General features: G+C 56.8%; 1 protein-coding gene across 5 annotated transcripts; it reads right to left on the bottom strand.

Moving 5' to 3' along the window:
• Window positions 1-443: 443 nt before the first annotated feature.
• Window positions 444-25,106, bottom strand: PIGO (phosphatidylinositol glycan anchor biosynthesis class O). Of its 5 annotated transcripts, none has more exons than XM_045021102.1 (10): window positions 23,914-24,442; window positions 19,786-19,929; window positions 17,917-18,040; window positions 16,411-16,570; window positions 15,462-15,635; window positions 10,575-12,144; window positions 9,776-9,979; window positions 9,339-9,541; window positions 6,360-6,430; window positions 444-4,854 (listed from the first exon to the last, which is right to left on the bottom strand). In XM_045021102.1, exons 1-10 carry the CDS (start codon window positions 24,437-24,439, stop codon window positions 4,734-4,736), a joined length of 3,297 nt encoding a protein of 1,098 aa, XP_044877037.1. In that variant the 5' UTR covers window positions 24,440-24,442; the 3' UTR covers window positions 444-4,733. The 5 variants fall into 5 exon arrangements, 2 of the variants coding, with proteins under 2 accessions (XP_044877037.1, XP_044877038.1); XR_006580428.1 differs by adding an exon at window positions 25,053-25,106 and having other exon boundaries at window positions 4,778-4,854; window positions 6,360-9,541; window positions 23,914-24,407; XR_006580427.1 differs by having other exon boundaries at window positions 4,778-4,854; window positions 6,360-9,541.
• Between the last annotated feature and the right edge of the window lie 1,158 nt (window positions 25,107-26,264).

Here is a 26,264-nt window from a genome sequence, read left to right as displayed (position 1 = left end):
CCCCCTCCCCACCACCCCTTGCGAGGGGGGGGGCGCTGCTCTGCACGTGGCTGGGGCCCATGCAGGTGCATCCCCCAGCAAACACGGGGGGGGATGGGGGGAAATGCCAGGGCTAGAGAAACCTCCCTTGTCTGCGAATTACCAGCTCCTGCCACCTGCCCCGCCGCCCCCCACGGGGGGCTCGTCGTGCCCAGCTGAAGTGCCATGAACTGGTGCCAGGAGGGGGGTGCAGGAGCCCCGGGGGTGCTAGGGCTGGCACATGGCGCTCGCCCTGCCCCACTCTGCACCCATGTCCTGCTCACTGGCTCCCTTCTCGGAGCTGCCCCCACCCCCCCACACTTGCCCTTCTCCACCTCTTCTGCACTGGCTACACCCCGTCCGCTGCCAGGTTGCTGCCTCTACTCCCCGCCCCACACAAGTACAAAGCAGCCCAAGCTCACCTCCATTTTGAATCTCACACTTTATTTGCAAGGATCAGTTTTGCTGCAGCACAGAACCAGACCAACTGCAGGGGCCTCCTGCCACCTGCTAACATTCTCAAGTTTAATCTTTCACTTTCCATTTTCCCTAAAAGGAGGTTAACAGACAATAGCCTAGAAATGGGAGTAAGCTGGAACTGGGCTCAGAGACCACTCACAAAGTTACCGTACTTGGATTTAGTTAGGAGAAGCAACATCCAAACTCACAAAGCAAATCTTCCCCACCACCTAGTAATTATATAATTAAACAAAACCGTTAATTAGTTTCTAGCTCCTTCAATGAGGGTCTCAGTGCATTTTACAGACAACTCAGCCTTGCAATACCCCTGTTAAGGTAGGTCAGTATTATCGCAATTTTAGGCAAACTGAGACACAAGAAGTGAAACAATTTGCCCAAGACCACAGCAAGTCAGTTACAGACCTGAAAAGAGAACACAGGCTTCCCGTTTCCCGCTCCTCTGGAGCACTCGCCAACTCTGTCTCAATGACTGGAGTGGTCCAGAGGTGATGCTTTTAGATGAACCACAGCTGCCAAGTTGCCCCCTCCTGTCTCTTTGTTATAAATCTCGACTCACTGGCAGAGACTCCAGAGCCACTTCCACCTGTAGGCTGAGTTGCTCCAGCGGAAAGAAAAGTGACAATCAGATTCACAGAGATACCTGTTAGTGCCCAGCATCTTTACAGCACTTTGCTCCCGCCCACTCAAAGTGCTTTACATAAATGGCTGTTTCCCCTATTTTCCAGACGGGGTCCCTGAGGCACAACAAGGGGAAGCAACTTGCCCAAAGCCACATGGGTCAGTCAATGGCAGTCAGGTCTCCTGAATCCCAGCTGTGGGTGCTGTCTGCTGGACCACACAACCTCCCCTCGGGCAATGGGGTGCAATACCCAGCAACCTCCTGAGAGAGTGTTGGCACCCTTAAGGGAGGCGAATGGTTTAAAACATTTAAAGGAGCATAAACAGAAATAGGATGAATGGGAGCAAAAGGAAACAGGCTTAACTGTAGACTGGTGCTGACAGCTGACATATGTGAAGCTGTGGAATAAACCAAACAGGACAAAGGCCTTGAGAACACAGGCTGTGACCAGCTCCCACCTCTTGGGGAGGTTTGATAGAGATTTCCCACCCAGGCTTTAGAAATTAGACCCAATCTCACAAATGTGTCTATGGCTCTCCCATGCCAAAGCTCTGCACACACTGCTCTTGTCCAACCCTTGGCTGGAGTGTGCACGGCCAGAATGGAGTTTTACACCTGCACAGACAGACGGGCATCACCAGATCCATTTCTAGGTACTGGTCCTGATCTACGGGGCCCATGAGAGGCTAGGCCTGCATCCCACGGATCGTGTCTCTGCACAGTGCCCTAGTAGTGCGGAGCGACAAGTTTGAGGAGCAGATGATGGATGATCCTCCTGGCCCCAGGTCCCAACCTACTAAAATCCCCGTTTAGGGAAATCGGGGGGGGGGGGGTCTCTATGGAATTAGATTATTTCTATTTTATTGACTGGGAAACTGAGGCAGGGTGATTTGCCCAAGGTCACACATTCTGTGGCAGATCTGGGATCAGAAAGCAGGAGTTCCAGCTCCCAGATTCACCAGACCACCCTGTAGCTACAAGAACAAGGGGATTTAAACATTTTAAAGATACAAGATTCAAAATCAACCCTGAGCTGGAAGGGGACACAGCATGAGTTAAATGGGGGCTGGGGGGCGGTAGAGTTTTGTGCTTTTCATGGAGCTAGGACTCCTGGGCTGTGTTCCTGCTTGCCCACAAACTCATTGTGTGACCGTGGGCACACCACAGCCACAAGCGCCTCAGGGTCCTCATCTGTAAAACAGGGATAATCCAGAGCTGACTGGGCGGAGGGGGAAGGCTGGAGGCCGTTAGCTGCTAAGCGCACGGAGCTCTCCAGTGACATGCACGGAAGTGCTGAGCAGTGCAGTGAAAGCTCCTGAAGAAAGGGAGGTCGGCTGACATTTGGGAGAAGGGGAAAGCAAAGCCCAGAACAGGGATGTTGTGGGACAGTAATACAGCTTTAAAGACTGCAGAGAGTTGGACTGCAAGGCCATTCAGACTAGCGGCTACGGACTAGGCGGCACGGCTGGGCACCGCAGCAATGCAGGTGACACAGTGGGGGTTGCTCCCTGGCTTCCGTAATGCGAGTTGCCTGGAGCTCTAATGCCACCTGCCCCCATTCCAGTCACGTGCCCACGGGGCAATCCCTGCGAACTGGCCAGCAGGACTCAATAGGGTCTGCACTAGCAGCTGCAGCAGAGAACCATCCTGTAACAGGTGACCCCATCTAACCAACCCGTGCAGCTACTACCCCAGGGAGGGCAAACACAGGACCCCCAGGATTACAGCGACTAACCAAACCCACCCACAAGACACGCCCCCTTCAGACCAGCTGGGCGCTTCAGGGCGAACAGCAGCAGTTCAGCAGCCAGGATAACTTTGGGGGCCACAAAAGGACCCAGAGGCAGGGCCCAGAACTGCTCTAGCCACAGCACAGTGAACTGAAGTCAGACACGTACAGCTCTGGTTCAAAGCCAGAAAGAGACGGGGCTCAATGCTCCTTTTGCCCTCGAGAGCTGCTTCACCCAGCACAGATCACTTCACCCACCCCGGGGGGAGACAGCAGGGTTTAATAGCACCAAGTAGTATCACAATGGCTTAGGGCAGGAAGTGAAGACGACCCTAACTGCAGGGGGACTTTAGGGAGGCAGAATGGAATTTAGCCAGGCCCCATGGGTAACCCCTGCGGAGAAGGGATACAATCTCCTGATCATAAACAGGAGGAGTGAGGTTGGGACAGCTCCTTTGAGACGTCACCCAAAGCAGCACAACACCCTTGGCTGGAGCACCCAGGTCAGTACCGCAAAAAGCACCGTGCTCTGAATCCCCACCCCCACCTGCAGCACTTGGGGTTTTCTTACAGATCTTCCAGCCACGCGGCCAGGCCCCACCCTGACGAGCTTGAGATGTGGCCCAACCTCGACCCCAGGTGGTGCCCCAGCGTTTCTGCAGGCGCTAAGCTATCAGTCCTGCCGGGGCGTTATCTGCTCCTAAAAGCTTTCAAGCACCGAGCTCTGGTCACCAATGAGCCCATGCCAGTGGCTCGGCCTGCAGTTCTTGGCTCTCCCTTCCTCCTTTAACAAGGAGCCTTGCTACTAGGCCCTGTCACTACCTGGCTGCCATTCAGCTGTGCTCATTAACCAGCCACGCTGCTTGGGTCACTCGTCATCGCAAGATTGGGGTTACGAGCAGCCACAGCTCCACAGCAGATTGAAGGGCTTGCACCCGGACAGGAGACGGGGGCAGTGGCTGCTACAGCCGAGGCCTCTGTTTGGATACCAGAAAAGGCTGAAGCCCTGGCTCAGAGAGGATTTTATTCCTGGGCACAACTCCCTCCCTCCTTGCTGTCTCCTTCCCCAGCAGTTTCACACAGACTTTGTAGAGACTATTGCTAACCCAGCCCCAGGTACCATCTGAAAGCACCATGCTGTGCAGGCTTCTCTGGCCTCTCTCTCACACACACACACACACAAACACACTCTTCAGCAGGGTGCGGCACACCCACGCACAGCCCTGAGGAAGACTAGAATCAGTGAGGCAGGAGGCGTCCCCATCACATGGTAGCAGACAATTCTTCCTTCAGCACAGGTGGAGCAGCCTCGGGCCCAGGGACGTGCGCTGCCCAGACTCCCCTCTTTGGGAGCCAGGGACCGGGAGGAGGCTGCTGCATGGGCAGGGAACAGGGAGCTCACTCCTCTGGTGCCCACACACCCCTGGAGCTCCTCAGTAGACGAGGCCCCGTCTCTGCCCCAGGCGAGGTAGCAAACACCGAGGCAGCGCACAGCCCTGCTGTGGCCTGCGGTGTGTTCTGCCCAGCGAGGAGACATGTCGGGGAAATCCCAGTAAGACCCAGCTACAGGAGGGCACTTGAGGCTTTGTGCTTTCATCTCCTCCCCCAACAGACCCTTCGTTGCAGCCGAATGTGCCTGGCCTGGGCTCCAAACCCACCTGGCGGGAGGCAATGAAGTTGAGCTCAGAGTTCGATGACACAATGAGTGAGGCCAGAGACCAGCCGGCCCCGCCCTGTCGCACCCAGCAGGGAGACGGGGATAATCCCCAGCTACTGTCCATGGTGGCGGCTCCCAGGTCCTGCCTGGCCTTGCGAAGCAGGGACCCAGCCGTCACCTCAGGGGACGATGCTCCACGTCGGGTTCCCTGCATCTCGGCTGCTCAGATGCTACCTGGGCTGGAGCTGCTCAAACCAGGCGCTGACCGCGCAATCCACACGCATCACCAGGAAAATCCCCAGCAGGAGGCAGATGCTGCTCACTATGAAGCCCAGAGCCTCAAAGAGGAACCTGCAGGCAGGACAGACACAGTGCATGTGTTGCAGCCAACGTTCCTGCCAGGGACACAGTCCTCCCCTGCAAGCATCACCTGCCCTGCCCCATGCCCCCAGCATAGACTGCTCTGGCAAATAAGAACATAAGAACATAAGAAAGGCCGTACCGGGTCAGACCAAAGGTCCATCTAGCCCAGTATCTGTCTACCGACAGTGGCCAATGCCAGGTGCCCCAGAGGGAGTGAACCTAACAGGCAATGATCAAGTGATCTCTCGCCTGCCATCCATCTCCATCCTCTGACGAACAGAGGCTAGGGACACCATTCTTACCCATCCTGGCTAATAGCCATTTATGGACTTAGCCTCCATGAATTTATCCAGTCCCCTTTTAAACATTGTTATAGTTCAAGCCTTCACAACCTCCTCTGGTAAGGAGTTCCACAAGTTGACTGTGCGCTGCGTGAAGAAGAACTTCCTTTTATTTGTTTTAAACCTGCTGCCTATTAATTTCATTTGGTGACCCCTAGTTCTTGTATTATGGGAATAAGTAAATAACTTTTCCTTATCCACTTTCTCAACATCACTCATGATTTTATATACCTCTATCATGTCCCCCCTTAGTCTTCTCTTTTCCAAGCTGAAGAGTCCTAGCCTCTTTAATCTTTCCTCGTATGGAACCCTCTCTAAACCCCTAATCATTTTAGTTGCCCTTTTCTGAACCTTTTCTAGTGCTAGAATATCTTTTTTGAGGTGAGGAGACCACATCTGTACACAGTATTCGAGATGTGGGCGTACCATGGATTTATATAAGGGCAATAATATATTCTCAGTCTTATTCTCTATCCCCTTTTTAATGATTCCTAACATCCTGTTTGCTTTTTTGACCGCCTCTGCACACTGCATGGACATCTTCAGAGAACTATCCACGATGACGCCAAGATCTTTTTCCTGACTCGTTGTAGCTAAATTAGCCCCCCATCATGTTGTATGTATAGTTGGGGTTATTTTTTTCCAATGTGCATTACTTTACATTTATCCACATTAAATTTCATTTGCCATTTTGTTGCCCAATCACTTAGTTTTGTGAGATCTTTTTGAAGTTCTGTGTTTCTATTTTGAATCTGACTCTCCTGACAGCGAGAGGCCGAGGGGGTCACAGATCCCAAAGCCAGATCTCAGGCCTCCTGCCCAGCACGGGCCAGGGTATCCCACTGCGTTGTGACTCCAGCCCAACAGCTTGTGTCTTTCAGAACAACATTCAGCCTGGACTTACAGGCTCCAAGCGAGGGACGATCCCCCACTGCCCTGCTGATCTACTCCAGTGATAAATCACCCTTCATCTTGCTGTATGAGCTTCGCCAACTCCACAGCTCTTCCATGCCCCCAAATCTGATCTGCAGCACCCCCTGCTAGGCCACACGATCCCAGCGGACCCTTCTGGGCTTGGAATCTATGACAATTAGTCAAGCTGCCAGGAACAATAGGCCGACCCAAGGACAGAGGAGAGCTCCTGGGACTTACTTTGGGGCAAACACCTTCCAGACCATGAGATGCCTCCTGAGGATCATGGCTGCCCAGACGCAGGCCAGGAGCTGTGGGGAAGAGCAGGGAGAAGGCAGAGTCACACATCACCCTTAGAAGCCTCACCCAGCCCATGGCAAAGGCTATTAAGCCAGGCAGGTCACTGGGCCAGGTGCAGCGAGCATCATGGGAAAGCAAGTTACATAACACCCCAAAAGGGACTCCCTTCCCTCCTCTCCCGCCTTATGGGGCACACACCTCCGAAGGGGCTGCAGCCACTGGGGACATGTAGTGTCTCCCCAACGCATGGGTGTCAAGGAGGGAGACGGGAGAGCCAGACCAGTATCCCCAGGGGGCAGACACCAGGCCCCCGGGCTGTGGGGAGTGGCTAGGATGATAAGCCACACACAAAGAGAAGAACTATAACCAAGCAGGGAAGGAGTCTCACAGAGGGAGCTCTACAGCTTGCCAGGACACCACAGGCTGCACTCAACTGATGTGCCCCTGTCTTCACAGGGCAACGGGACGAGTTACAGGCAGCCCCTTCCCAGCATACAGCCCCTTCGCCTGGGGGGGGGGGGGGGGTGTCAGTCACACCTGCTCCTACCAACTCTGCAGGGCCAGCCAAGCTACAGAACAGGGAGCTGGAATCGCTCCAGCTCACACCGACAGAACTGTTAGCTAGGTCCCAGGCATATGCAGGCCAGACTGTGTCCTCCATTCTCCCTGGGCAACTCCACTGGAATCTGCAAACCCTTTATGGCTGGGGATGATGCAAGAGATGGAGAGAGCCCAGCTGGACCCCTCCAATCCAGGAGCAATTTGCAGGGCTGGCACTTAGAAAACATGTTTTTAAGAAGCTACCATCAGTGGCGTGAGTTTGGGTTTGTGCTCGCTTTGCATTAAGAGCGCTTGTGCAAAAGCACAGAGGAAAGAGGAAAACCCTGCACACAGGGTTCATGGATCTTGGGAAGGCTTGAGAGGAGTCATGTGGGGGTGGAGAACGAAAGACCGAAGAATGTGTCAGACTCGTCCGGGATGTGGGCAAATGCGCTGTTACCACTGCCAGAGGCCAGGCAGAGAAACTGAGCCGTGTCTAGTGAGTCAGAGCACACCACGGCTCGGCACTAAGCCCCTTCTCGTTCACACTGATGCTCGAGGCACTTACACAGAACATGCAGAGGAGCACCCTGGTGCCTGCTTTTAGCAGATGAAGAAGGTCAAGTAGCTAGTTTGACAGTCCAGGAAAATGGTGAACTCAACAATGAAATTATAAGCAGAACAGGAAAGACGTGGACTAAATGGAGCGAAGCGAGCGGAGTGATCTGTGATAGGAGAATGCCGGTCAGCCTGACCGTGACAGCTACCAGACGGTAATTACGTACAATTCACTTCTGTACAGCTCCGCATGCTGGGCACTGAGACAGAGACAGGAGCAGATCTTGACTACAGTGGAAATGAGAACGTTAAGATGGCTGCTTGGAGCGACAAGAATGGCCGGCGTTCGGAACGAACTCATTCGGGGAAGTGGGAAGGTGGGACCAATGTCAGAAAAGCTGAGGGAGCCCAGGCGTAGACGGTTTGGACATGGGAAAAGCAGATCAGAAGAGTATCCAGGAAACAGGTGTTAAACTTGGGAGTGGAGGGTAAGAGGAAGGCTGCAAGACCCAAAACATCCTCTGGGGTACCACAGAAAAGGGTTTCACTAGCTGCGGCGTTAGCGAGACACATCTTCAAGGCGCTGGAATGGAGACAGGCTCGAAGAGCCAACCCCACATAGATAGGTGTACGGCTAGGAGCAGCAGCAGCTACCCCTAACCTGCTCACGAATCCCCCCCGGCTGTCAGAGCTGTTATGGGGGCACCCCTGGACTCACAGCCCGAAGGGGCAGAGGTGCAGAGACCAGCGTCACGTTCCAGTGAAGATGCAGCCAACGCTTAACCCTGGCACAAGGCCAATGCACCATGGGAGCTAGTGCGAGGGGACTAGCGGGAAACCCCATTTGTGCTCATTAGCTCCAAGGAACCCAGCAGCCACAAGGAACTGACATGGGGAACTTGCCCCATCTATGACTCTGAGACTGGCTGGGCCCAAGCTAAGCCAGGGGGTCTGGCTGGAAATCCACCCTGAACTCATCCCACTGGGCCCAGCCATTGCAGCTCTCCCACTCGCCGAGATCGGCAGGAGTCCCAAGAGCTTTTCAGCACCAGGTAGGAGAGGACTGAGGGCAACCCGAACTCAGCGTCCCGATGTCTATTAAGGTACCAGCCCCACAAAGGGCCTGTCAATATGGCCCCCTTTACTCAGCCAATCTGCCCCGTGTGCACCCGAGTCTGAGCCGCCGCCTGTAGGGACAGAAATGTCTCTTCTGCTTTTCCCTCCGGTGAGCCCTGCAGAGCTAGCCCAGCCCTGGGAGCGGGAGCTCGAGTCCCCTCCTTCCTGTGCGTCAGTGTCATCAGCATTGACTCAGTTCCAATCAGTGGCACTTGGGCCGAGACGCTGCAGATGGCAAACCCTGCCCCGCAGAACCTTTCGCTACAGGCCACGCGGGACAGGGAGAGCCCAGGCTGTGACCGTGGCGCTGGCAGGGAGAAAACCCCCGTTTTTCACTTGGAAGCCCAGCACGTCCATAGCCAGATTTCCAGGTGAGGTGCAGCCGTCTCGCAGGGATTCCACGGCACGGGCCAGGCGTGGCAGCAGCCCCACGACTTCAGAACAGACTCAGGCTTCGATCAGCAGGAGCCGAGGGGCGTGGCTGAGAAGGGCAGGTGGGTTTGTCCGGCAGGTCGCACGCCCCCAGGAGCCAGCGGCACCGCAGTGAACTCCGCCTCCACCCACTGTCGCTCTTGGCCCCGGCTGAGGTCTCCTTGTCCCCGAGCTCAGGGAAGAGTCCCATTCCCACCCCACGCTGCGGGGCTCGTTATTAACCCTTCGGTGTCCCCACTGTCCCATGGCAATGCTGGGCCCCCCTGCCCCTACCTGCACGCCAAGCACAAAGAGGTACTTGAGCCCCAGCTGCAGCAGAGCCGCGGAGAACCTCTCCGGAGACTCCCGCAGCCGCATCTCCATCATGGGCTCCTCCTCCTCCTGAAGCTCCTCCCGCAGTTCCTTCTTCAGCTTCCTCCTCTGGGAGTTGGGCGCCTCACAGACGAAGGGCCAGAGCAGGAGCAGAGGGCAGCCAACTACCTCAAGGACAAAGGCACAGGAAGTTACCAGGCGTCCCGGCGCCCGCGGGGGGCACACACAGCCCCGGGGTGGGGTGGGGATCGCTCTCCTGCACGGGGCCCAGCAGTGACTGTTAACCCCTCGGATGCCCGTCACATGAGAGCAGTATGGCTGCGGCTCACCAGCGGCTCCCTCAGCAGCGAGCCGGGCAGCCTGTGAAAGCCGCCGGGCTCAAGCGGAATTTCACTTACCTGCAAAGAGGATGTGGGAGGCGAACGTGTTGGCCCCCACCAGGACAGCGGGCAGCAGGTGGGTGCTGTGGCCCTCCTGGAAGCCCACGAAGGCTGCGTGCCAGTGGATGGCTGGGAAGATGGGCTGGTGGCCCGTGGAATAGAAGAACTGGGTGGCAGCAAAGACCCAGGCGGTGACCGCGTACCAGGGGACCACAAAGGGCTCTGAGAGGGACAGAGACACCAGCGTCACGGGACAGGCCTCTGGAGATGGTCTGACCCACAGCTCAGACAAGGCCGGGTCAGCCCTTTCCTTGCCCTCGCCCCTGAGAAGGGGAGGGATGAACCAGGCTCCGGCACTGGGCACCTTGGCCTTCTTCCCCCGGGTTAAGGGTGGTAGGTGCCCTCCTGGGCAAAGCACCAGGCTGGTGGGACAGTGCAGCCCTCACCCCCCTGGCAGCCCTTCAACTCCCTCCCGCTGGGCAGTGAGCCCAGGTGTGGAGCGTGAGCAGAACCCCCTCCGCCCCCCAACAGCAGGGACCCCAGCACCCCGCAGGGGCCCTGTCCCCCAGCCTCAGGCCTTCTCTCCCTCTCCCCTTGCTCAAACCCTGCCGTCAGCCAGAGCCACTCACAACACAGGCCCCCAGTAAGCAGCCCCCGAGAGCAGGGTCCCTTGGAGCCCAGCCCCCGCGCTGCCTGGGCCTGCGGCGGCTCTTGCAGCCACGAGACAGGGCTCGGTGCATCCCGGGCTCCAGGATGGGCAGCGGGGCCTGGGACCCCCCAACCAAGAGCGACCCTGCCCCGGCCGCCCCCAGCTCACCGGCGTCCCCGGCGAGGCTGACGAGCCAGGCGTGGAGCCGCAGCAGCACGAAGCCCTCCAGGAAGAGCAGCAGGAAGGCGAGGCTCATCCTCTCGCTGTGCAGGCTGAGCAGGAGGAGGCCCAGCAGGGTGAGCACTATGACCAGGGCGGCTGAGTACACGCTCCCCAGGCCGTAGGCTGCCACCGTGGCCCTCCGGTGACCCCTGTCTAGCTGGGTCTTCAGAGACTCCTGCATCCTCCTGTAGATCTGTGGGATGACGTGCTGGAGCTCGGCGTGGGAGCTGGGGGCCCCCTGATAAGGGGTTACAATGGGCCCCACTGACTCCCGGCTGTCCTTCACGAACACCGTCACGGGCCTCCACAGCGCCAGCAGGAGCCCCAGGGATGCCAGGCCGTAGACGGCCCGTGGGAAGCCCACCAGCGCCACCTGCACCAGCTCCTGCAGCTTGCCCAGCGCGTCCTCCGCCCCCGAGGTGACGGCCCAGTAGCAAGCGATCCAGACGGCCAGCAGCGGGAAGGCCCAGCGCACGAACAGCACCAGGGGGCCGGCGCTGTTCAGGTTCCCGTAGTGCCGCAGCCAGCGCCGCACGGCGTAGACCAGCCCGGCCAGCGAGGCCACGCACAGGAGGTAGAAGAGGTTCTTGGCCTGAGTGCTCTGCAGGCTGGAGAGGGGGGCCAGGAAGGGCGAGGGCTGGCAGTGCGGGATCTCCTCGCGGCACTGGTGGAAAAGGCCTGAGAGGCGCAGGCAGGCCAGGAGCACGGCCAGGAGGCCCAGAAGCTGCCAGCTCTCCTTCTGGGAAAAGGCAGAGCCTGGGGGTTGCTTGGGGGCTTCCGGAGCGGCCAGCCGGCCGTGCCAGTGCAGCCTGCCCACCAGCAGGATGGCCAGGGACGCGAGCAGGAACGGAGCCACCCGGGCCTCGGCCACCACGAAGCTGTCGGAGAACATGGCGCAGCACCGGATGAAGAGGATGCCCATGGGGAGGACCAGCCCCTGCCACGCTCGCAATCTCTGCCACAGGCCTGCGCTGGCCACCGGCGGCTGGACACCGGCCAAATGGGCTCGACGGGGTCGGCGGCCCCACGAGTGCCAGAAGAAGGCCAGCTGGGAGGCGGCAGCCGACCACGACCCCACCAGAATGAGGTCCAGCCCCTCCCTGGTGAGCAGGCGGGCCAGCCCCAGCACAGCCGCCACCGCCAGGCCCCAGAGAAGCGGGTACAGGAGGCGGCTTCGGTAGGAGAAGTCCAGGGCCGCCGCCAGCTCCGAGGCGACACAGCAGAGCAGGCAGGAGGCGGCGATGAGCGCACAGCCAGCCACCATGCGCAGGGGGTGGAAGCGGGCCCAGGACTCCATGCACACGGCCCGGGCCTCCCGCAGGTAATGCTGGAAGCGGCCAACCAGTCGCCCCAGCCTGGCCTCCAGCTCGGGCGATGCAGGCAGCCCCTCCCGCACTTGGGCCAGCAGCCGGTCGTGCTCCTCCAGCGCGGCAGAGAAAAGCTCCCGCAGGTGCCGGAGCCGCTCAGCCGGCAGGTCCTGGGCAGCCAGCGAGTAGGAGTGCAGGAAACGGTCCACCTGCAGAGAAGGGCCAGGGTTACAGTGGAGATGCTCACTGCCGCCTCCCCCCTCCCTCAGACAGGGGCTGGTCCAGAGCGTCCCTGAACACCTGCCAATGGAAACCCACCCGCAGCAGCCCTGCCCCCTTCTGCCCAGCACGCACAGGGGCTGCATAAGCCCGTGTCGGAGATTCAGGGAGACTGTGGAGAGAAGGGACCACTGGATCATCTCATCTGACACAGGCCAGAGGATTTCACCATGACCCCAGCACTGAGCCCAGTGACTTGTGTTTGACTAAAGCATCTTCCAGGCAGGCCTCTAATGTGCCTCATTCTGAACCTGAATTGTCTGGCTTCGCCTTCCAGCCACTGGTTCTCACTCTGCCTTGCCCTGCTAGATTTAAGAGCCACTTAGTACCTGGGATTCTCCCCCATGCAGGTCCTGACACACTGTAATGAACTCACTCCTCACTCTTCATTTCAATGGACAGCTTTGCATTCGGCTGTATGAAAATGCATTTTGTTTGAATGGACGAGCACACGCAGTTCCCGTTTGCCCTGTCCTCACTACTTTCCTCTCTGCCAATCTGTGTGTCCCCCCACAAGTTTTATCAGCAGGGATTTTATATTTACTTCCTGATCATTGACAAAGACATTGAAAAACATTGGGCCTAGAACTGATCCCTGCAAAACCCCACTAGAAACACCCGCCATTCAAGGATAATTCCCCACTGACAACTAGTTTTTGAGCTCTGTCAGTTAGCTGGTTCTCACTCCATTTAACGTGGGCTTTATTGATATTGTATCATGCTAACGTTTTTTAAAAAATCAGATCATATGGGTTTAAAGTCAAAACCCTTACAAGTGTCTCAGTCTGTTACACCCACGCAGTTACCTTTATCAACCAAACTTGTAATCTCATCAAACAATGAAATCAGGTTTGTTTCACATGACTGATTTTCCATAAAACCATGCTGACTAATGTTTCCTATATTCTGATCCTTTAAATCAGTGGTTTTCAAACAGGGGTTCGCGGACCCTTGGGGGTCCACAGACTATGTCTATGATTTCCAAAGGGGTCCAACCTCCATTTGTAATTTTTAGAGGTCTGCAAATGAAAAAAGGTTGAAAATCACTGCTGAAAATCTATCAGTTGAATCCTGTATCAGCTATTCCATTACTGGCACAGGATTGGTGTCAGGCTAACTGAGTCACTTCTTTTGCCTTTTTTGGATATTGGCACAACAGGAGCGCTCTTCCAGTCTTCCGGAAGTCCCCCGTTATTCCAAGCTTTATTAACAATTAGGGCTGTGAAACAATTAAAAAAATTAATTGCAATTAATTGCGCTGTTAGACAATAATAGAATACCATTTAAATATTTTGGATGCTTTCTACATTTTCAAATAGATTGATTTCAGTTACAACACAGAATACAAAGTGTATAGTGCTCACTTTATATTTATTTTTTATTACGAATATTTGCACTGTAAAAAAGAAACAAAAGAAATAATATTTTTCAATTCACCTAATACAAGTACTGTAGTGCAAACTCTCTCATGAAACTTGAACTTACAAATGTAGAATTATGTACAAAAAATAACTGCATTCAAAACCAAAACAATGTAAAACTTTAGATCCTACAAGTCCACTCAGTCCTATTTTTTGTTCAGCCAATCGCTAAGACAAACAAGTTTATCGGAGATAATGTTGCCTGCTTTGTGTTTAGAATGTCACCTGAAAGTGAGAACAGGCGTTCACATGGCACTGTTGTAGCTGGCACCGTAAGATATTATGTACCAGATGCAGTAAGGATTCATATGTCCCTTCATGCTTCAGCCACTATTCCAGGGGACATGCGTCCATGCTGATGACGGGTTCTGCTTGATAACTGATGCACATTCATTTTCATCATCTGAGTCAGATGCCACCAGCAGAAGGTTGATTTTCTTTTCTGGTGGTTTGGGTTCTGTAGTTTCCACATCAGAGTGTTGCTCTTTTAAGACTTCTGTAAGCATGCTCCACACCTCACCCTCTCAGATTTTTTAAGGCACTTCAGATTCTTAAACCTTGGGTCGAGTGCTGTAGCTATCTTTAGAAATCTCACGTTGGTACCTTCTTTGCGTTTTGTCAAATCTGCAGGAAAAGTGTTCTTAAATCGAACATTTGCTGAGCCATCATCCAAGACTGCCATGACACAAAATATATGGCAGAATGCAGGTAAAACAGAGCAGGGGACATATAATTCTCCTCCAAGCAGTTCAGTCACAAATTTAATTAACACTTTTTTTTTTAAAACGAGCATCATCAGCAGGGAAGCATGTCCTCTGGAATGGTGGCCAAAGCATGAAGGGGCACACGAATGCTTAGCATATCTGGCACATAAATACCTTGCAATGCTGGCTACAGAACTGCCACATGAACGCCTGTTCTCACTTTCAGGTGACATTGTAAATAAGAGGGCAGCATTATCGCCCGTAAATGTAAACAAACTTGTTTCTCTTAGCGATTGGCTGAATGAGAAGTAGGACTGAGTGGACTTGTAGGCTCTAAAGTTTTACATTGTTTTGTTTTTGAGTGCGAATATGTAACAAAAAAAATCTACATTTGTAAGTTGCACTTTCATGTTAAAGAGACTGCACTATAGTACTAGTAATGAGGTGAATTGAAAAACATCTTTTTACAGTGCAAATATTTGTAATAAAAATAATATAAAGTGGGCAGTGGGCACCTTGTATTCTGTGTTGTCATTGAAATCAGTATATTTGAAAATGTAGAAAAACACCCAAAATATGTAAGAGATGTCAATTGGTGTTGTATTGTTTCACAGTCCGATTAAACCTGCGATTAATCGACAGCCCTATTAACAATTAACACCAGCAATCTCCTCAGGCAGCAGGTTTAGGACCTAGGCTTGCTGAAGTTTTCTGTAATCTGTGTTGCTCCACATGATGCTGCCAGCAAATCACAGAGTCTGGCTGCCGTCATCCCATCACACTGCAGTAGGACAGGCTAAAAGTACAGCAGTGCTTCCCCGAAGGTAACAGGCGGTTGTATGTGACTGTGAGCGGGACTCCTGCATGTAGGGCTGGCAGCGAGACCAGGGGGATGGGCTGGCTGGGTCAGGCCCAGCAAAACTCCTGTATCAGCAAACAATTTCTGACCCCAGAGAAGAAAGATCGGCTCTGGCAGGATTCCCTCCAGCTGGCTGAGGAGGATTATAACAGGCCACCTTCTCGAGGAGAGCGAGAGGTGTGGCTAGAGGGTGACAAGGGGACTGGGAACCAGGCCTGGCACTGCCTCTGTGATCCTGGGCCTCTCCGTGGAATCGCCCCCACCTGTCTGGCATTGATGCGATACGCCGAGAGCTGACTGAGTGCTGCCGAAGCAGCGCCGCCGTCCCCCGAGAACAGCTCAGCCATCACCTCCCCGATGTTGCTGTAGGGAATGGGCACACCCAGCAGCAGGGCCAGCGTGGGCACCAGGTTCACCTGCGGGATGGTTTCCGGCTCCTGGAGGAGGACAAGGAAAGGGAGCCCATCCAGTCAATAGACAAGCGGGGATGAGTACGCACTGATCTCCCGGGCAGGGGTACGCTAACCTGGGGGCCGGAGGGCACAGATGCACTTGGCACCTGCCACCCTGCACGTTTGAGGCCCCATCTGCAGCCACAACCCACCGGGCCTGCCACGCATCCCCCCGGCGCAGGCCTGGGAGGCAGTGAAGATGGTCCTGCTTGGGAGCCAGAGGGAAACCCCTGGGCCCCCTGCTCTGATGGGGATGGAGAAGCTAGAAACCCCAGTGGCCACATCCCAACCATCCCTGCTGCAGGACAGGACCTAGCTGTTTCTGCAGGGCACAGGCCTAGCAGGGCTGGTGGTTCATTTGGCCCTGCACGGCTTCTCTGCACTCAGCTGGGTGGTGCAGAGAGGGGACGAAGAACCTAGGAAGGGAGCCATGTGGGGAAGGCAATCTCGGCAGGCCCCTGAACCCTCGGGCAGATGGGAAGGGAAAGTCTCACCCACCTCACTTTCTCCTGGAGGGGAGAGCCCCTCTTTGGGGGCACAGACAGAGGAGCGGCAGCCCCGGAATCCACTCAAGCCCTGGGCTGGGCAGACAGGGGTTTGGGTCCAGGAAGGATTCGTGTCATATTTCCTTGCGGCTGGCCAGACGTCTCCCTGCTCCTGGGACCCCTGGGCTCACTCCCCCTGCAGGCCCCATCCCAAGTACGTGCCCAGCAGGACTCAGGCCCTGAGCTAGGGCTCTGCTGGCATCCCTCTCCGTTACCTCGGGAAGGTGGGCTCCAAAGAGAGGCGTTTTACTGTACACGAAGAGTGCCGCGTTCACCTCCTTCTCGCTGTCTCCTCCGTGGTCCCCAGTCTCCGTCATTCCATGGTCCCCTGCCACCAGCAGCAGGGTGTCGTTCGCCAGGTGATCCACCAGCGACCTGCCCCCAGAGACACGGCTCATCAGTCACCACACTGACCCATGCCCGGATGCAGCCCCGGGGCGATGAACCACCGGCAGGGCTCTGAGCACAACAAAGCAGGACCAGGCACCACTGCGAAACCACGACGAGCCTGTTCCTGTGCTGGGAACTGGCTGCTTCCCCACAACAGAGGGTGGCAGCCTAGATGCTATGCTGATGGGCTCCTTAGAAATGCAAAGATTATTCAGAGCCCAGAGAGAGCAGACTCCTGCCTAGATCCTACATGAACAGCAGCGACAGTTCAGTCCTGGAAGGCCATTCCACACAGCTGATCCTCTGGGGGGCCAGGCTCCGTCACAAACCTCTGGCTCATTCAGCATGCCTGGCAGGGGGCTGGATGCTTTGGGGAAGCCCTTAGCCTGCCATGGGGCTGTGTGCACAGCACGGCAGCTCAGAGCCCTGCCAGCTCCAGCTCTAACACCCCACACAGGCAGAGCTCTTGGGACTCACCCCCAGCCCTTCCAGCTGTTCCGTGACCCCAAGCTTTGCGCAATCTTAGTGCCCTCTATCCAAGGCTCTGGAAGTGCTTCTCAGACTGTACTCGAGCCTCACAACCACCAGGGGTCACTGTCTCCTCTCCAGCTGGGCCCCAGTGGGCTAGCCCACGGGTCTGCAGCCTTTCAGAAGTGCTGGGCCGAGTCTTCATTTATTCACTCTAGTTTATGGTTTCCCGTGCCAGTAACACGTTTTAACCTCTTTAGAAGGTCTCTTTCTATAAGTCTATAATATAGAACTAAACTATTGTTGGATGTAAAATAAATAAGGCTTCAAAATGTTTAAGAAGCTTCATTTAAAATTAAATTAAAATGCAGAGCCCCCCCAGAGCAGTGGCCAGGACCTGGGCAGTGTGAGTGCCACTGAAAATCAGCTCGCGTGCCGCCTTCGGCACCTGTGCCATAGGGTGCCTACCCCTGGGCTAGAATATTTTCTGCAAGTTCAGTTAGGAGCGAAGGCTCCAGCACAGCCTCTGGCAGCCCCTGCTCTCCACGACCCGGTTCAATCCCTGCCAGCGTCACAGCATGTGGCCGACTGTGACCCCCTCTCCTGGTGGGGGACAGCCTCAGGGCCCCACGGCGGGGCAGGATCGTTTTCAAGCTGCCATTTCCCTGCTGTGTTCTCAAAGCCAGGGCTCTGAGGTGACGCGCGGAGCGAGCGCCCCCTGCTGCCCAGCTCGTCATGCTGCTGCAGTGGATCTCTGGGAGGCTACCGAGGAGAAGCTCTGGGTTCAGGGGGCCTCACAACCCTAGAAAAGCAGGTGCCGAGGTGAGTGAGCTGGCAACCCCCCATCCCAGGGCACTGGTCACCTGAGCATCTCGTTCATCTGGGTGAGTTTCTTGGCCATTTCTGGATGGTCTGGTCCATGCTTGTGCCCACAATGATCCACACCCAGGAAATGAGCGATCAGCAGGTCCCACTCACCACCATCCACTGCAGGACAAGGGAGAGGGCACGTTAGATCATAAGCTGTCCCCTGCTAGCCAGCCAGCCAGTGACTCCAGCCTGCGGCCATCTTTCCATCAGCCTGGCTCGCCCCTTTCCACTATGCTGGGAACCCCCACAGGTGTAAGAACATAACGGCCCTGCTGGGTCAGATCAATGGTCCATCTAGTCCTGGATCCTGTCTGCTGACAGTGGCTGGTGCCAGGTTCCCCAGAGGGAATGAACAGAACAGGACAGTTTTGAGTGATCCACCCGTTATCCACTCCCAGCAACTGGCAGTCAGAGGTTTCAGGACACCTAGGACATGGGGTCGCATCCCTGACCATCTTGGCTAATAGCCACTGACTGACCTGTCCTCCAGGAACTGATCTAGTTCTTTTTTGAACCCAGTTATACTTTTGCCCTTCACAACATCCCCTGGCAGGGAGTTCCACAGGTTGACTGTACGATGCGTGAAGAAGGAATTGCTTATATTTGTTTTAAACCTGCTAAACCTGTTAATTTCATTGGGTGACCTCTAGTTCTTGTGTTATGTGAAGGGGTAAATAACATTTCCCTACTCACTTTCTCCACACCAGTCATTTTACACAGCTCGGTCATATTCCAACCCCCCCGCCCCTTAAGATGAAGAAGCAAGGACGCAGTATGAAGACACAAACCTGGACTGCTCACTTGGTAGAGCCCCACCTTCAAAATCCTTGTGTGGTGCGGATGAGCCTCACAACCCCACTGAGGTAGGTACGATCACCCCATTGTACAGCTGGGGAAACCGAGGCCCACCACGATGAAGGCACTTCCAAGAAGAACTCAGCTCGCCAAACTTACCTTGAATGTGTGTCATTCTGCCTGCTGCTTCTTTTATATTGCTAGTTCTACAGGGCAGGGATTACACTCTCCCCTGTGTTCACAAAGGGCCTAGACACTGGGGATGTTACTGCAGTAAGAGCAGCACCCAGGCTGTCTCCTCCCATACGCTCTACGGACACACACTTCACTGCAGACTGGTCTGTCTCCGATCGCCAGATAGGAAGAGATGCATTTTAATTTAAGGGACAAAAAACTCTCCCACAAGGCGGTTTCCCCCTACCTGCAGGGCAGATTTCTGGTTTTCTCGATGACAGACCATCTCCACAATCATTTCTTTAGGTCTATTAATAAACTGTAAAAGGCACCTTTCCCCCAGTCCTGGGCCTTGGACAAAGTCCAGCTACACACACACAAAAACCAGGTCTTGAGCAAGCCCCACCTCCCAGCGTGCCCAGGCCATTCCAGAACATCATGTGCCTGTCTGAGCATTTCAATGAGAGCCAGGCAGGCACCAGCTTCATAAGCTCCCTTCAAGGTTAAATGCCTGGTACAACGTTCACTGCCTGCTCTGTCCCCCTCACTCCCGCGTGGCATTCCCAGGGCAGACCAGGCCGTTCTAGGCTGTGGATTGCAAGGCCCAGCATGCTTAACTCCCTCTGGATTGGCGGAGGGGCATTTAGAGAGTCTGGAGCTGCTGAATCCAGGCAGAGCATTGCAGGCTACGTGGGCTACCGCTGCGATCAGGTGCAGACACGGTGTCCCTGACCCGGCTGGGACGCAGAACAGTCCTCAGCTGGGCTCCACCCTAGGGCACTCAGCTGGGCAGCAGTGACCCTTCAGTTCTAACACTGAACCTCGGCTGGGCTCCCAGCGCAATGCGGCTGCAGAGAGAACGCGGTCCCAGCCCCCAGGCAATGGCAGCTCACCAGTCGTGTAGAGGTGCTGCAGGATCCCATCGTCCACCGTGTGAAGATCCTTCACGTTAAACGACGGGAAGAAATACGAGCGGAAGAACTTCTGGGGAAAGAGTCCATCCCAGGTGTCATCCCCCATGAAGACCACTCTCCTCCCTGGGAAAGCAGGACGGGAGTTAGCACAGGGATCCAGGAGGGAGGTCCCAGCCTTACCCACGCTGCTTGAGGAGTCTGGCCAGACCTGCAATGGGATACAAAGCGCCAGCGCCACTCCCCACCCCCTAGGCTCAGTGATCAGAAGTTAGCATCACCTGCTGGCTGTTCAGAGGCCCGTATGAAGTGAGTAGGGAGATCTCAGACCTGTTCCCACCAGAAATCCACCAAGCCCAGTGGCCCTTACTGCCTCCCTTACTGGTCACAGAGAGAGTGGGCGAGATATGGCAGTGCATCAAACAGACCCAACACGTCCTGACGGCCAGGCTCTTGTGTTAGATGCTACAGCAGTGGTTCTCCAGCTGCAGCACCATGCCTTCAAGAGCACGATCATCTCACGGACCTCCCCCTCCCCACACATACAACAGCGGCATTGCTGCATCCTCACACAGTCTCCCCAATACGGGTGTAAGAGCCGTCTTCTCTGCAGTGGCTGCACCAGGGACAGCCTTCCCATTTCACACGACTCAACAATGACGGTTACACCCCTGTCACCGAGGTTCTTCAAGATGGACTCGGCCTAGTCCCGCTCAGAGGATGCGCCCCCCCACTGAACACCAGACCATCTAGGGCCAGGGTTTAACTCCTGCTTCCATTCCATCCTACATAAGCCCAAGGGAGCAGGGAACGGTGGGCAGGACAGGAGTGTGAACATGCAGAGTCCATCTCGAAGAACCTCGGTTACAGGGGAGTAACCTTCATTTCTTCCTTCCAGTGTCCTCTGCCCATTCCCACTCCCGGGCTAGACCCACAAGCAGTACCCTGCCCCAGAAGAGTGGGGCCTAGTCCAACAAGGGCTGCAGGACTGCCTGCCAAATGTGGCACCTGACCTAGACTCCAAATCTACAGAATGTTTAGTGTAAGTGTGAGCAGAACGCCAGGGTGCTGCTCTGCAAGTCTCCCCCAGAGGAACACGTCTGTAGGCAGCCAGGCACGCTCCCTTTGATCTACCTGAATGAGTTCTGATGCCGTGAGGAATGGATAATCCCTTCCGTGTACAAGCTTCATAAATACCTGAGCCAGCTACAGAGAGATGGCACAGAAACAGCTTTTCCCTTGTTTTCTGGTCCATAAGCTATAAACAGCCTTGAAGACTGCTGAAATTCTAGTCCTGTCTGACTCTCCTCACATCTAACGTCTGGCATTAGCTTCCCCATCTCAAGTATGGGTCTTGGGGGACACAACTGGTAATGTGGTCGATTCATTCATGTGAAAACCGGAGACTATTCCTGGTGAAAACTTAAGATGTGTGCGAAGGACCATTATGCTTATGAAACACAGTGACTGGTGTCTCAGCCATCAACACACACAGTCCACTTCTGTGCCTGGCAGAGGTGATTGCTATCAAAAACACTGTTTTTACAGATAGATAAAAAACAACAGCTTCCCGGGAGTGCAAAAGGAGGTCTCACCATTTGTGCCAGTACTACATTCAGACCTCAGAAGGGCAAAGGAGTTCTTATTGGAGGATACAAATTATTAAGGCCTTTTAAAAACTTCTTAATTGTATCTTTAATAAAAATTGATTTTCCCTGTACAGGTACATGATATGCTGACATGGCTGAGAGGTGAACCTTAACTGAAGATAATGAAAGAGGTGTCTCCTTAAGATACAAATGTTGCTCTAATATATAATTAATTGGGGTTGTGAAGGATCCAGCGTACATGGAAATCCTCAATAAAACCCTTTTCCATTTAAGACTGTAGCACTTTTTCTAGCACTTAACACTCCAGTCTGTACTTTGAGTGACAGCTTTCTTCTAGCCCAGCTAAAGGTCCATTCCCCAGGCAGGCAAGAGAAGGGACAGAAGGGCTGAATCCTGTTCTTTGCTGCCTCTCGGAGAAGCAGTCAGCCTGGCTGGTTCTAACAACACACCTGATGTGTCCTGAGATGGAGCTAACTGCCGCTTTAACGGTAACGTTATGCGGTGCCGTGCTAGTTGGCAACCCCTCACCAGAGGTCTCTTCATTGGATCCGATAGTGAGAGATCCACAGAGGAATGGCTCCTAACTCGGCGCTGACAGCCTGAACCACAGCCTGGCTCCACCACGAGACTCTGTCCCTGTTTTCTCTCTCGGACTGGCTCTTTGTAGTGAGGCTGACACCGAAGAAGGCTGTACATTTTTCCTCGGAACCGCAACCAAGTCTCTCTGAAACAGGACTGTGTCTGTCGCTGATCCAGACCTTTTCTCCTTTTTCAGATCCTGAGCCTGACAGAGCAGCTGAATTGCGCTTCTTCCCCGCTGGAGGCACAGATGGAGCTGGTTTCTGAGAATCGGCTGCTACTGTCAGAGCTTCCTGCAATAAAATTGCCTGGAGCCTGTTTCTCTCACTTTCTTTGCCCTCATGGCCAATGCTGAGCATGTCAGACGTTTAGAGGGAGAATGCCAACCCCAGCCATGCCAAGCATCAGGCATGTGCATCTCACGCCGGGAATACCGCCGGGCACAAGACACGTCCTTTGAATCCAGGCTTCTCAGCCTTCTGATCTGGCATGTTATCCTTTAACTAGCTAGCTCTAAATAAACGACGTAACTCTGTGTACTTACGTTAACAACCCACACAAACTGTCTGTCTACTAGGGATCCGAAAGGATCATACAGAACCATCGTAACTGTCCAGCTGGCCGCAGCTGAAGGAACTGAGGCAGTTGAGGGCCACGCTCCCTTTAAACCCTTGCCCTAGAAGGTCTGGCGTTCACAGGGGGGTGGGGAAGAAAGGGAGGCGCTTGGACGCGCCAATGGCTACTGCTAGTCGAAATTTACCATTCAGGCTGCATAGGTCGGAGCATCCCATGAGTGGGAATATGCAGAGGACACTGGAAGGAAACATGTCGTGTACGTCTCTTTTACCTACCACCTCTCCCCCTTTTGCTCTTGTCCTCTCACCCCCATACAGACAGAGCTGACAAGCCGCTCAGAGGTGTGACAGAGTAGGAAGATTTCGTAACATTTTTATGTATCCTGTGCGTGCCTCAGGCCCAGAGGTCCAGTCTCAGGAGGCAGTGAAGCCGCATGGCTTGCCAGGAAGAACGAGACCTCTAGGGGGTCTGGCTCACTGAACGGTTCCTCCTAGAGACTGTTCCAAAGCTGGGGCCATAGCACCGACCCTGTGGGTCTGTAACAATAACGTCAGCTCATCACAGGCCCAGGCACTGAGATACTACAGCAATGTGCACAGGACACAGACCTGACTCTCCAGGCCTCCCCTCCGCTTCTCACCCTCCCATGCTGGGTTAGGTCACGTCTAGACCGTCAGGCCCTCAGGCCCAGGGCCCGTCTTTTCATCTACAGCACCAAGCACAATCGAGATAGGGTAGAAACAACAGCTCTCGCTGTACACGAAATGCAGGAAGGCCTGGGCAAAACACTGCAGCCGCCTAATGCGACCCTGGCACAGGGATGGGCAGGGCAGCCGTCTGCACCCCGCTGACCCCTCCCCCCGTTGTACTCCACACAGGTACACAGACCCTCCCCGCCCTCCCAGATCCAACCAAGGGTCAAGATGGCCGCAGCCCTGTGGGGTTCATGTGGGGACAGCCATTTTCACTCTTCCCCATACGTTCTGGAGCATGCCACGACACTCTGGCTGGCTGGGACACTCTCCCAACAACCTTGTCCAGATGCAAAGCTCCACCTGTCTCGGAATCAGGCTGACTGCCCTGGCTCCAAACCTGCATCCTGCCCTGAGATCAGCTCCCAGTACACGCAGCGCTCGGACCAGGCGCGTCCAAGCGCTCCAGCTTCAGCACCAAGGGTCCCCCGCTGGGGCTGTCAGAGCCTCACGCGCTCTGTGGAGTGGGCAGGGACTCGGGTTTACACACTACCACCAATGGGTCAGACCGACACAGCTCCCTCCTCCGGCTGGCCCACTCCCCTCCCGCCACAGGCGGCCAGCAAACCCCCGGGTGAGCCGGGCCCACGCACCGTTCTCCACCAGCTGCCCGAGCAGATTGTCCTCCTCGATGGCGTAGGAGGCGAAGTTGCTGCCCACGTCGATGAAGGTGGGCAGGGAGCCGGTGGTGATGCCCTTGATGCGCTGCATGGTGGTGGTGGGCGGGTCGGCTCGGAAGCGGTAGAGCCGGGCGTGGCGGGGCTGGGAGCCGGCCAGCTGGTGCAGGAAGCCCAGCTTGTTCTCGTAGGGCCGGGGCCGCGCCTTGGCTGGGTCGAAGCGGGCGAACTCGAAGGTCAGGGCGTCTATGATGAGCAGCACGGCCTTGGGGACGCGCCGGGGCATCCAGCAGGCGCCGGGAGCGACCCCCTGCCCGGCCCAGGCCGGGGCGGCCAGCGGGTCCGAGCAGGAGCTGCGGTTGGTGAGCTCGATCCTCATGAGCAGGAAGCCGCTGGTGAAGAGAGCGATGCCGGAGAAGAAGAGGAAACAGGCCCAGGCCAGGAAGAGCAGCACCGGCCACCTCTGCATCCTGCAAGGGTGGGAGAAGGTCAGAGCTGGCATGGTGCTCCCTGTGCCCCCCGGCCCTGCTCCCCGCCCCCTTCCTGGGCCCCCCCCGGGCCCTGCCCCCCGCCCCCTTCCTGGGCCCCCCGGCCCCTGCCCCCCGCCCCCTTCCTGGGTCCCCCGGCCCTGCCCACCAGGCCCTACCCCCCACCCCCTTCCTGGGCCCCCCGGCCCCTGCCCCCCGCCCCCTTCCTGGGTCCCCCGGCCCTGCCCCCCAGGCCCTGCCCCCCGCCCCCTTCCTGTGCCCCCCGCCCCCTTCCTGTGCCCCCCGGCTCTGCCCCCCGCCCCCTTCCTGTGTCGCCCCCTGGGCCCTGCTCCCCGCCCCCTTCCTGTGCCCCCCATCCCTGCCCCCCGCCCCCATCTCACCCCCCCGTCACTGCTCCCCCCATCCTCCTTGTACCCCCCCTCCACCCCCCCGTTCCTGCTCCCCCCAGCCTGGCTTCCCCCCATCTCTCGTGTTCCCCCCCAGCTCACCCCCCCGTCACTGCTCCCCCCCACTTCCCCCCCCGACCTGGCTCAGCCCCCCCCGCAAGGGTGGGAGAAGGTCAGAGCCGGCGTGGTGCCCCCCGCCCCCCGCAGCAGCCCCAGGAGGCCCGGGCCGGGGTCCCGGTACCTGCGGGCGGACCCGGAAGCGCCGAGCCGGCTGCACGCGGCGTCGGGGGGGCGGAGACCGGGCTCAGCCAGCGCCCCCCAGCGGCGGGAGGAGCCGCCGGGCCTGGGCCTGGGCCCCGCCCACGGGATCCCACGGCTGGCCCCGCCCCCAGCCCCCCCCCCCCGGCTGGGGGCCCCCCCTCCCCCTGCCAGGGCCCACCTGCCCCCTGCCCCCTGCCCCCCACTGGGCCCACCTGCCCCCCCAGCCAGCCTTTCCCCCCCCCACTGGGCCCACCTGCCCCCCCAGCCAGCCTTTCCCCCCCCCACTGGGCCCACCTGCCCCCCCAGCCAGCCTCCCTCCCCCCCCCCCACTGGGCCCCCCTGCCCCCCCAGCCAGCCTCCCTCACCCCCCCCCCACTGGGCCCACCTGCCCCCCCAGCCAGCCTTTCCCCCCCCCACTGGGCCCACCTGCCCCCCCAGCCAGCCTTTCCCCCCCCCACTGGGCCCACCTGCCCCCCCAGCCAGCCTCCCTCACCCCCCCCCCCCCCTGGGCCCACCTGCCCCCCCAGCCAGCCTTCCCCCCCCACTGGGCCCACCTGCCCCCCCCGCCAGCCTTCCCCCCACCCCCTCCCACTGGGCCCACCTGCCCCCCCAGCCAGCCTCCCTCACCCCCCCCCCACTGGGCCCACCTGCCCCCCCAGCCAGCCTCCCCCCAGTCTGGTATCCCCAGCCCTGCCTAGTCCCTCCCTGGCCATGTGCCTTTATCCCCACCTGTAGGAGCAGCCCCTCAGCCAGGCTCCCAGCATCCCCCCGCCACGGGAGGGGAGCCCGGGCAGCCAGCACCCCCCTGCGCCCCGGGCAGATCCGCCGAACATGGCGCCGCAGGACAGGGGTCTAGGCACCACTGGACTGCAGGGGGGAGGGGGGTTGGGTGCCTGTGAAGGGGGTAGCTTGGGAGAAGGTGGAAAGGCAGGAGAGACAGGGTGCAGGAGGAGATTCGCCCCGAGTCCAGGTCCCCCGTCCATCAGCACGCCAGGAGGGGGTCTGTGCCGGCCCCCTCTGTGCAGACTCCACATTGGAGCATCTTCCGCGTCTAAGGAACCAACCCCCAGCCTGCTGCCCTTACTCCTCCTCACTGCCCCCAGTGGGCTGCCCCAGTGAGGGGAAGAGCCTCTGTGCCACCCTGCTACTGAGGGCAGACACCAGCCTGCCATGGCCCATTACACAACTGCTG

Source organism: Mauremys mutica, chromosome 6, assembly GCF_020497125.1.
Source record: "Mauremys mutica isolate MM-2020 ecotype Southern chromosome 6, ASM2049712v1, whole genome shotgun sequence".
In the NCBI taxonomy this organism is placed as follows: Eukaryota; Metazoa; Chordata; order Testudines; family Geoemydidae; genus Mauremys; species Mauremys mutica.
This window is presented reverse-complemented; position numbering and strand designations above follow the sequence as displayed.

Coding starts and splice junctions, on each gene's coding strand:
- PIGO (XM_045021102.1), bottom strand. CDS start 24,439: ATGCCAGCTCTGACCTTCTCCCACCCTTGCAGGATGCAGAGGTGGCCG. Junction 9,542..9,775: donor CTCCCACATCCTCTTTGCAG/GTAAGTGAAATT, acceptor TCCTTGAGGTAG/TTGGCTGCCCTCTGCTCCTG. Junction 6,431..9,338: donor TCTTTGTGCTTGGCGTGCAG/GTAGGGGCAGGG, acceptor TCTTCCCCACAG/CTCCTGGCCTGCGTCTGGGC.